Source organism: Callorhinus ursinus, unplaced genomic scaffold (assembly GCF_003265705.2).
Source record: "Callorhinus ursinus isolate GAN/ISIS: 27379988/994484 unplaced genomic scaffold, GSC_fseal_2.0 scaffold14, whole genome shotgun sequence".
Taxonomy (NCBI): domain Eukaryota; kingdom Metazoa; phylum Chordata; class Mammalia; order Carnivora; family Otariidae; genus Callorhinus; species Callorhinus ursinus.
The window spans coordinates 32,797,298-32,809,522 of record NW_027397076.1 but is presented as its reverse complement, the minus strand read 5'-3'; the positions used below and the strand labels follow the sequence as shown (position 1 = coordinate 32,809,522).

The window sequence follows — 12,225 nt, the reverse complement described above, 5'->3', positions numbered from 1 at the left end:
CTCCCAATTAAGTTTTAATTATATAGAGAGTACTGTGTAGTTCTTTTTGGATGATATGTCATTTTTCTCAGATGACAGCACAAACAAAAGCAAACCCACTGATGGTATTGAATAAACAACTGTCATTCAGTTTAGTTGAGGAGTGAAATGGCACTGCAGCCTCTTCGGAGACCCTATCCAGTCACGAGTCCTTGTCAACCTTGCTTTATTTCCTTGTGATTATTGGTGTGTATATATGGTAAGTGCAGTGATGGCGGTGATTTATTGCATTGCTGCAAGATGCAGCTGAGTTTTGTGTACGTGTCAAAATTTGCTTTGGCTGAAATCAATTTGTTATTCCCTTTTTCCCATCACAGAGACACTTAGGAAGTCTTTCACTAACTCAGCCATAGACTCTTTGTTCTCCAGTGATTGATATTTTTTTTGTCTTGGCATGTTTAGAAATTCATATGTAAATTAGCCAACTTTGTAGTGAAGCAGAGATAAAATTAATTTCATTTTGATTTTATGCACTTTCTTACAATGAGTGGAAGGCATTATAGAGATTTTGCAATGCTTATTTGAATCTTGATTCTAGTTAAAAAAAAAAAGACAAAACTGAAAATAAATGTTCATGCAAATGGAAAGCAATACCTGTCCTGGTGAGTATGGATAGCTTTAAGTTAAACCACTGGAAATCCCATTGTTATACTGTATGGCTTCTATTTGTTATAAACCCAAAACCGTTTTAAAACACTAGAAAAACTCCAGAAGGAACCTATGTGGAAAATGCTGTCAGCAAAAGAAAGTGAAGTGCTAAATGCTAATACATGAAAACTGACATAATGATAAATTGGTTCAGGCCATATGGCCGTTTCCCTCAATGCCAACCTTCTGCAAGTAAACCTGCACGAAGTTTGTACCTGTCATGCTTGCCAGGTCAGGCATGTGTCTCTTGCCTCAGACGTAAGGGGATCCATTGCACAGATAATCAGGGTTCCTCCACTGTGCTAAAGAGGATGCTTTCCAGTGAAACATAATTCTTTGAGGCATAAGCAGTTTCCTTTTTGCAGATTCCTAGAAACAGGTTACTTGTATAGTTCTGTTGAAGTAAGAGCACACCGATGATGTTATCTTTGTTCCTAGAACCGGATTTCATTTGTTCCATATTACATGTTACTTTCTTGTTAGAACTTGGCAGTGCAGGCTACTAACCATGAGAAAAGGGTCCAGAAGCTGGGAGAAACAGAATTTCCACTCTCATTACCAAATTATTTTCCACATTACCCTCTCTCCCACCTAGACATTGTCATGATTTTTAAGACAGGCTTTCAATTTAAAGGAGAAACATACCTAAAAAAAAAAAAAAATAAAATAAAGGAGAAACATGCATTTTTGATTAAGAATAAAAATGATTTTAAATATCATTTATTTTATGGTCATCAACGTAGAGTTAGTTACTATCTCTTATTCGTATTTCAGCTAGAGATCCTCTTGAGTAACTGATACTTTATTATTAATATTGAAACGCTCAGTCACTAAGCTCTTTACTGGAGCTCCTAAAGCTATACCTGATCTGATAGTATCCGCCTTCTCCTTCTGTTTCTTAAATATCTCATTCCCACTTAAGGTCTTTACACTAAGTGTTGCTTACATCTGCCTGGAATCTTCTTCCCAAAGTTTTCTCATGGCTGGCTCCTTCTTATCGTTAAAGTCTGAGCTCAAATGTCACCTGCTTAGAGAGAGCATTTTTGCTTTTGACAATCTAAAGTGGTTCTTTCCCCATTCCTATCACATTTTATTGGATCTGGAATTGTGTTGTTCATTTGCTTTTATATTTTTTATTTTGTATCTCCCCTCATTGCCCTTGCCTCCACAATTAAGTGTCAGCTGCACAAGAAGGGACATTTCCTGACTTTTCATCATCACACCCAAAGTCTTTAGGATCACTCTAGGCATATAATGTTTTTGTTTTTATTTTTAATGAAAAAAAGAATTTCTTTAACTTTTTGCCAAACTAAGCAAGGATGTCAGAGTGGGGCATCATGATCTAATTAAAACACCGATTAACAATGGCAACATTATTGGGACACCTTGGTGGCTTGGTCGGTTAAGCATCCAACTCTTGATTTCAGCTCAGGTCATGATCTCAGAGTCTTGAGATCGAGCCCCGTGTCCAGCTCCGTGCTGGGTGTGGAGACTGCTTAAGATTCGCTCTCTCCCTGTCCCTCTGCTCTCCCCCCCCCACTAGCTTTCTCTCTCTATCTCTCTCTCAAAAAAGAAAAAAAATGACATTATTTTTCATGAAGGAATTTTAGAGATTTTTTTTTTTGGTCCAGCCCCTTATTATCACAAGATCACGGAGAGTCAGGTGTGGAGCATCGTGGAAGCCCTCAGTTCCTTCAGTCAGCCAGTGTCTTCTTTGAGTTTTCTGTGCTGTGGGAAGGCAATGCTTCCATACCCCCTGTGATGAGTAGCTCACCACTTGTGGCAGTACTTTCCATTTTTGGCCATCTCATTCTGTTAGAGGGTCTCCTATATTTTTAGCAGACATCTACCAATCCTGATTTCCATCCATTAGTTCTTATTTGTTCTTTGTAGGGCCACAGGACACAAGTCTCTTCCTCTTCTGTGTACCAGGTCTCCAAATATTTGAAAATAGCTGTAATCAGTTTTTTTCTCCTGAGTCCTTTCTTCTCCGGGTTAAATATTCCTTTTTTATTCCTTGGTCATTATATTTTTGTTTTTCCCTGAAAGCATTTATAAAAACAAAAACAAAAACGTAGTGTCACCAAGTATTTGTGTCACCAGTTGAACAAATCAATTGTCTTGCCACAGTACATTTTAAGATCACAAAATCTGTTAGGGAATGAATTCCAGTTATGATAGTCATAGTTTAATACATTTAATTTTAGATAAAATCATTCTGATTTTAGATAAAAAATTTTGATTTTATCTGATACTCATTCATTTTTTAATTGCAGTGGTTTGGTGACCTTGTGACTCCAGTATGGTGGGAAGATGTGTGGCTGAAGGAAGGTTTTGCTCACTACTTTGAATTTGTTGGCACGGACTATCTCTACCCTGGCTGGAACATGGTAGGTGCACTTTTTTTAGTTGTTTGGACTTCTAGTGGAAGGTTGGTCTTGTGTTACAGAGCTTATGTTATCATTAGAGGCGGCTGAAAATGCCATCTGGAAAATCACCTGTCCAATAAAGAAAAAGTAACCAAAATTTAAATTTAACTTAAATTTGAAGTATTCCAAAAAAGTTCTGTTTATTTATTAGAACTGAATAGAGTTTGGTTGGTTATAAGTTGATTTCAAAATGCTATAGCTTTTCTTCTAGAAATATCTTAGATTGTTGCCTTTGAGAACAAAGGAAAATTCTTTAAGATTGAGAAGGTAACAGTAATTCATAAGTAATATTTTGTGTATACAGTATTTCAATATATACAAAAATGAGACCTTAGTATTTCTTCATTGTGACTAAAAATTAAAACATTTGCTTATTTATAGAATACATTATGGTTGTGGATGTACTCTAGGATCAAATGACTTAGGAAGATGTCATTAACTTCATAAAGAGTTATGCATGTGGTACCTGCACTCTAAGAACATATCTGTCTGTCTGAACCTGAAGTCGAGTTTGTTGTCCCTTAAGCAGTGATGTTTCTAGAACATCCTAAAAGAAAAAGTGGAGGGAAGGCATGGTTTTTATGTGTCTTTTAATATAAGGTTTTCATTTTATATGTTTTTATTAATCAATAAGCGACTGTGTTATTATTAAATGAAACCCAGGGTATATGCTGTTTTGGAACTTGAATTTTAAATTTAGCTTAAGTGATACTGTGTAAAAATTGCCAGATACTAACATTTGTCAGCTTCTAGAAACTCATATCTCACCTGCGATATAGCATAGCAATAACATGTATTTGCACTGCTCTTTTTTGATGTTTAAAGTATTAATAGTAAGTGATTACCTAATTATCTGTTAAAATTATGATTATGAGTTGAAGAGTTAAACCAAGATGAAATACGAAGGTGTCTGTAAGTCATGACATAACTTCTCTACCATCAATTCAGCCAACTTCTACTGCATAAAAATTGTGATCTTACATATCTCACAGAGGAACCATGATAATAGTAATATCATATTGATATGTTTTCATTATGTTCATGCAGAGTTGTCCTTATTTTGTAAAAGCAACATGGGTCATTTCCTCAAACAATGAGATCCTTTTACTTAGCCCTCTGTATCTAGATGTGTCTGCATATATGACATGATTCTAAAAATCTTACTGAAACTGCTTTATCATGGCAGTGGAAATAAGTGAAAATGCCTTTAAAGAACTTTGAAGAAAAATCACCAATGCCGTACGATATTAATTATTTAAAGTATTCTTTTAACAAATGTGAAATTTTAAAACTGAAATGTTTAAGGATATTGAAAATATTCCCCAAACTCCCCAAAATATCTTTTGATTTTTAGATGACTTTGAACCAACTTTGTTTAAAATTTTCATTTAATTTTCATTATGCTGTGGATTATTACTGATTTATAATTTCATTATGTTTCAATATTAAAAAAATGACCTTATTACAAGTGGCATGCTACTCATATAGGTAAGCTTTTTTAAAAGTTCATTCAGCTATCTATCGTAAAATCCCTTCTATTCATCATTATGAAAAATACATCTTGGATTAAAAAGTAATCAACAGAATTATACATGGGCTGAAAACTGACAGCTTTTGATGGCGTTAGCATGGCAATATATCCCAAGTTTCAGTGTCTTTATATTGGAATTTGTCTCTGAATGATGTTTTGTGTTCTTTCATCACTTTTATCAGTTAAGTTATAAATGTAGGCCTTCTGGAGAACATATTTATAAGATGTATTGAAAATGAACATAAAGTATAAATAACCCACCTGGGACTTTGTTCTTAATAGAAATACAGACCATGAACTGAAAGTATAAAAACCTTGGGGTGGTAAGATCCAAGATTTTATTTCTTATAAATCCATATTTTATAATTAAGAAATGAGAATTAATGATGGTATAAGTACAGTGGTATAGAAGGCTCACCTTATTAAACTAATAAATGAAAGAATGAACTCCATTATAATTAATTAGGCAATAGTGAGGATGTGCAGGTCTTACTATGATGTCTCCTTATGTTCAGATCGTAAAGATTATAAATACATTCTGATCTCTGATTGCTTTTGCTTTGTAGTGGCTTTATTTAGTTGGTAGAGTACCTCAATATACTAAATTCAAAAAACTGATGAGAAGAAACTATAAACAAATTGCTTCTCTATATATCATTAATATCGTCTTTGCAAACAAAATTTTAAGAATAAGTCAGCCCCACAGATAAGAGGATATTAAGTGACTTTCAGGCTGTGGCAGCACTATTTTTCATAATGGCATCAGCAAGAGTGGAAGAAATACTAGAAAGAACAAGAGTGACGGCTGTGTCAGCAGTAACTCATACTATTATGATATGGCACAAAAGTTTACCTAGGAGTGCAAGGCTTGGGCTTTGCTAGAGCTTAGCCTAAAATAGAAAAATCAGAAGTCAGTCTTGTGTCAGGAGTAAAGAAATTCAGGAAGCTGACCTCTTTTGTCTCTAATCTCAAAAACAGTGCTTTTATCATTTTTACACACCAAGTCTCAAGCATGAAAATACAATTTCAATTTTCTAGGGTGATTGCTATGACAATCTACCTTCAATGGAATAGCAATAAAGAAGCCCAGAATTACATAATATTGTCAAGGAAGTTCTTGTTCTGATTTAGGCCAGTATATTTGCTTAGTCTGCTTAGTTAGTAAAATCTTAGATTTTGTGTGTGTGTGTTGTGTGTGTGTGTGTGTGTGTGTGTGTGTTCAGAGCCAGTTTCTGATACAGAAGTAATCAGTTTTTATATTAGAAACACTACATGGAATAAAAACTGTTATGATAGTTTTGTTCCCAACAAACTAATCAAGTTTACCATTTTATAGAAATGGGCCTTTACCGGTAGTATGATGTAAGGTCAGGGGAATGGATTGGAAAGAAGAAATTCAGCTTCCAGGAAAGGTGTTTCACTTCTCTGATTGTTTCTTATCATTTGAAAAATGGAGGCAATTGTCCTGACTTATCAAGCTCATAGAATTTTTTGTGAAGATAAAATAACTTGCAAGGTCTTTGAAATGTATGAGCCACTATACAAATGTGGGTAGGCATCATGTACCTGGGAAATAAATGCTCCATTAGAAAGGCACATTGATTTTATGTATAGATGCCCTAACATTTCCAAGCCCAGTCATCTGTTTTGACACCCTAGATTAATAACAATTATGTATAGATTACAAAACAATTTTTATAATCTTTTTAACTAGACTCAGTCTCACCAAATCAATTCTTATCTATACTGGCAATGTGGTTTATTCTATAGGAATATAAGCCTTATATAATGTTTCATTCATCAAACAGAAGTGTCAAGATCATCAGAAGCAACTTCTTCAGCTCGGGGCTAAGGATACACTTCAGGGGCATGTAGTCCTTTTGCTTGACACTATTTCATCAAAGTTGGCTGTTAGTGACAACGTTATTGGATGAATCAAGTTATGGTATGATATTGATGGCGGTCATATTAAATCTCACTGTGTTCCCTGGAAGGGAAGAAAAAAAAGGGAAGATTTAACACAGTTACTATTCTTCAATAATTCTTGATCATTTTAATTTGAAAAAGTCTATAATAAAAGAGTTTTAGTACAAGAAAAGGATGCATGGTTAAATGCTACTCTGAAGAATTCCTGATTTTATAGACCTGGTGCTGATGCAGGCAAAATCATATCTCCTCTGTGTATTGCATAAGTTTTCATTATAGTTTGTATCTATATTGTAGACATGTCCTTTAGTTTCCTGAATATAGCATTGTAAGGATGTGCTGCTATAATGAGAATTATTAAACATGAGTGTATATTCTTTTGTTAAATGAACTGGGATTCTCTGGAGCTGCACACAGCAATAACTTTGTATGCTGATAAAGTCTGCAGACTGGGAATTCTCCCTAAATTTTTATGAGGACACATACCTGGGCATACAGATAATATTAATGGAGAATCATGCAACTAAACTTCATTATGCTAAATACTAAAGATATCTTAAAGTGTATTGCCCAAAACCTTGAAAAATGTTCTCAATTATCTCTATCATGGATAGGACTAAAATTGTAAAAATGAATCCTGCCATTAGACTTAGTATCATTTTAATGTGCTCCAACAAAAATTGCCTGCCTAAGTTAACAGGCATTGCAATAAAGTTATCTTTACTTTTTAAATTATTTTATTTTTACTCAAAAAGAAGTTGAGAAAATCATTGATGAACTGAAATATAGTTGATTGAGTTCAGTGTTTTTTTTTTCAGTTTAAATGTAAAGATATACTGCTTCAGCATTCCAAATAATAATAATCACTTTGCTAGTGAGAGGGCGGAATAGAATGGTAGAGAGAAAACATCTTGGTTTTTGTTAATATTTTACTTGTTCAGCTCTTCATTTCTCAAATACATACTTGACTTAATGTCTGTAGGGGAAAAATGCTTTTGCGTGCTTTTCAAAATAAGTTAATAGATGTTTTAATAATAGTTGGTATATTGATACTATTGTCTATATTTCATCAATACCAAAATATATTTGCTCAGTAGGGCTGTAGGGTCACAGACAGATCATGTGGAAATTAAATATTTATTTAGAATCATAAATACTGAATACCAAATAAATGTGTTTGTATATTCATGATTTTCCATGTAGTTGTGTTTGTCTATTATGATCAAAATCCACATTATAATATTCTTTCTACTCCTGAGAAGTCAGTAAATTAGAAGATCCAATTGTTTTCAACTAGTCAATGATATCTATATTTTTTCAAATGACTAACACATATTGAATATGAAAAATTTAAAGGCTTCTTGTGACTAGTTCCACAGGGTTATGGTCTTTTTGATCCTGTTTAGTAGCTTAGCAGTGCCATTTATGTCAAAAGACTAGCAGGAAGATGGAAGGAGTGTCTACCTGGGTCTCTTGGGGAACCACAGCCTTCAAAATAGACCTCTTCTGCTTTCCCTTTACTCTTCCCTCCTTCCCCTTTCTGCAAGCAAGTTCTTTGCTGAAAACATAGATTTTTTTATTTTAAAGAATAGAAAAAATTTTTTCCCTTAATTCAGTGGAACCGGTGAGTTGTTGCCCTCTCTTCTGGGAGAAAAAGTTGCTTTTTCCTTAGCATTTGTGATCAGAGCAGTTTGGGGCATTGGTGGACAATAGGCTTGTAACAAAGAAACAAAGTGCACAGAGGAAGTAAGAACTGCAGTGTGGACAGTAGCAGATGCCCCTGAAGGAGAAGGTCTTGTCTGCCGTATCCGAACTCTGAGTAAACATCAGAGAAGTTCTAATGTGTATATGCCCAGTGCACTGAGGGTTAGACTAACACTCAAAGAGTGTACAAATTGGGCTCATCCAGAAAGGATGTCAGTGTTAAGAAGTAGGCCAGAGACTTGGATTCTAACCAGTGGTGGCTAAAGAGACACAAAGAATCTCTAGGAGAAATAGCAGTGAAAATGGGAACGATACCTATTATACTAACACATGACAATACCTCTTGCTAAGGCTACTACAATAACAAATTGTGTTTAAATTTTCTCTCACTTTAGGGCCAATTCTGTGCTTTTTACAAAATATGTTAATGATGGGCTAGTAGTCCTGTTAAGGGGATTTCTTCACAAAAGGGATGAAAAAGGCTGAGCAGTCATTTGTTAATTGTGAAAATACATTAACGATTTTAGAAGTTTTATGACACAAATGCATTTTTGAGGATGAAACTACAACTGAAGAACAGATAATGCATTCATACTTTTATTTACGCTTGTTCTTTCTTAAGAATCAAGACGTTGGCTTCACAATTGTTTGGGAAATGTGAGCTTTTGAAGAGCTTGTTATCAAGGTGTGTTAAGTTTCAGAAAATGTAACTTGGTTTCATTTACTGCTTCTAATAGAAGACCAACTTTTATTAAGTAAGATGTCTTTAGGAAGAGAAGAAAAAGCACACATAATTCCTTAGTTTTCATATATATTCACTTGTCCTTTTATATGTTCAGGTATGTATCTGGGAGGTTTTCTTAGTCACATCACCTTACATTTTCTCCTATGCGAAATTTTTAAAATTTAAAACAAAGCTGCAAATGGAAATCTCCTGTATGTTCTTAAAGAATGAATTTTCTTTAAAGCAAAGTCATTTTGTTCAGAAAGACACTAAGTGTTTGAAGTTTTTGTATATTTTAAACTTAGAGATAAAAGATAAATGAGCATTCCCTTTGGAATAAAGTATTTCTTCCGAAGACCACTTTCAGGTTTGCATGGTGTCAAGGTCTTTCTACATTTCCATAGGAATTTCAAAAGCAACTGATAAATTGACAAGATTAGACACTTTCTAGAAGAAAATTCTTCTGAACCTGGAGCCCAACAATAATGCAAGGCCATCTTTTTTCATATCTAGAAATATCGCAGGGAAAATCAACCCGTTCATTCCCTTTTCAAGTAAGAGCAGTTTGTAAGCAGAATACTTCCACTTGCTAAAACTTGTCAGACAGCATTTGATAAACCAAAAAAATGATAATGCCAAAAATTTATACCAAAATAATGAAATGTTCTGTTAAACATCCTTGTTCACAAACATACATTACTTACAATAGCAGATTATACCATTATTGATCTGTATCTCTTACCACCACTAGTAAAAACGTTTATCTCCCTACAATATATGTATTGTTCAACATTTGATATCATTCAGCCTTTTCCCAGATATGTTAAAAGGAATTTGCTTTGCAAAGCCTTTAACACAAATACAACAAAACTGAAGGCTGGAGACTAAGAGGGCAACCGAAGCTAATTTATTAATTTCCTAATTATGAATCATCCTTAACCAGGCAGCTATATGTTCTCAAAGACATTAGAACACAACTCATTTCTAAGCAAGGAGTGACTGTCTCAGTCCATAACACTTTATGGGACCTCTTTCTTCGCTCTTTTCATCAAGGTTACTTTCACACTGTTCAGATGTTACCATACAAGAATGTGAGAAAGGAAAGTAGTGAGTTCAAGTGATATGAATAAAAAAAATGTAAAAGGGCATCCTGTGAAGAGAAAGCCAAAAAAAAAAAAAAAACAAAAAACAAAACAAAACAAAACCCCACAAAGGGTAATAACATAGTTTGAGGTTGTTGAAGATTTTGCCTCAATTATACCTTTAACACTTTTTTTTTTTAAAGATTTTATTTATTTATTTGAGAGAGAGAGAGAGAGCACAAGCAGGGGGAGTCGCAGAGGGAGAGGGAGAAGCAGACTCCCCACTGAGCAAGGAGCGCGACATGGGGCTCAGTCCCAGGACCCTGGGATCATGACCTGAGCTGAAGGCAGATGCTTAACTGACTGAGCCACCCAGGCACCCCTACTATTAACGTTTGTAATGACAAAGACTTAGATAGCATTTACTGTGTCACATTAAACATTTTTTCTTGAGAGTACATGTCTTTGTTACCATCTTTCCTAAGAGTTTGAAGAGTGTGATAATGGCTAGACCACCATGCAGTCCACAGCTCAGGCAGTTCTCCTCAACCACGATTCCAAAAAGATGATTTGGGGTAGAACATGTTTTGGCATTGAGCTGAATAACCTCTGTGGATCTACATTTATAAATGTAGGAAGGCCCCTTTATATGAAATCACTTATATATTTGGCTTTTCACCTCTCCCTCCGATTGATGAAATAGAATTCTTTACAATGATCAGAGTACTGTCTTTTGTCTTATTTGTGTTATATTTTCTTTGAAAATTAATATATGTGGGAATGCTTTCTTTACCTACTCCAGATACACCTGTGTCCGATTAATTCCTTTAATAATTTTATTTTCTCTTCTCTACATATAGTCCGGTGATGCCTTTCTTGAGTGCTGTTAACGATGTACCAGCTCAATAATTTTATGTAAAGTACTTTGATGGATTGCTGTTACTTGTTTGCCATTACGTTCAGTCATACATTTCATTCATTCTCTTTATTAATTAAGTAAAAGAATTATCAAGCACTTAAAATGAGGCCTTTGTTTTGCTAATTTCTGTGGAACAAACCTCCTGGTATTATAAGCATGGAACTGCTATGTATCAGTTTCTTGTATACACTGTATTCTGTTTTTGGTATAGTGGTTTCAGTTAGCAGGCGTGGATAAATTAGTACTTTTTGGCTCTTAGTTGACCAATCATGCCTCTGTCGGAAGTTGCTTTGTTTATGGAATAGCTCAATCAGACTGTTCGTGTTCATAGATACATTTGGAAAATTAGCACAGTTGGTCTCAGAAGATTAGTCAAATGATGAAATAATAGAACATTTAGCTACCTGTTATTATGTTTATATTACATGGCTCAAACGTGTTCTCTAATATTTAATCAAATTTATCTGGTTACAGTAGCCATTTCTTTTCATTTAGATTCTGAGTGTCTTTCTGCTCAGTTAAGTTCTGCTTTTGAGTCCTGTTCTTTCTGTAAGCTTCACAGATTTGCTTGGAAGATAAGTACTTTATGAAGAAGACTTGTCTTCTCTTGGTTGTAGTGGTAGTGCTGGTGGTGGTATGGTGGCATATTTTCATTTAAATATTTATTTCCAAAGTTGTCTGATTAAAGATAAGATTAGGTCAGTTGCTCCTTCAGAGTGGATTTGGCATTAATTATATTCTCTTTCCAACTATCCACATGATTGGTCCAATTTGAAGACTCTTAAGTATAATACACTATTGAAGATGACTAATTAAAAATAAAAGCTCTTTAAATAAAGCTTTTGCCTTGGTTTTAAGGCAATAAGGAGCTTTTCCTGGAATTGTTGGCTTGTTTTGAGAGCTGATGAGCCATATTACTCCCCAGGCCTGAAAATAATTTGGCTTCTCACAACAAAATAACATTTTACTATTTGTTGCTAAGCATTTTGTTGGCATTTTTGGGCCCTTAATTGACAAAATATTTCCAGGGATTAATCTATATTGACTCATTTTTCACTATTTAACAAACATTTATTGGATACCCATTTTTTTTTTGCTGGTTTTTCTGCCAGAGATGGGGAGCACACTGATAAGTGTGAAATATCAGATCCTCACAGATCTCTTTTACCAGATTAGTTAAATTATTTTCATCAGAGTAATGTTACTTTACAGTTTCCTAGAAT

General features: G+C 34.4%; 1 protein-coding gene across 2 annotated transcripts in view; it reads left to right on the top strand.

Annotated features, from left to right (window-relative positions):
- The window catches only part of TRHDE (thyrotropin releasing hormone degrading enzyme), a 364,016-nt gene that overhangs the window by 188,092 nt on the left and 163,699 nt on the right, over positions 1–12,225 (top strand). For both annotated transcript variants that reach the window (XM_073900656.1, XM_025883069.2), the window contains exon 5: positions 2,964–3,077. In XM_073900656.1, coding sequence (XP_073756757.1) covers positions 2,964–3,077 — 114 coding nt within the window. The remainder of the gene's footprint in view (positions 1–2,963; positions 3,078–12,225) is intronic.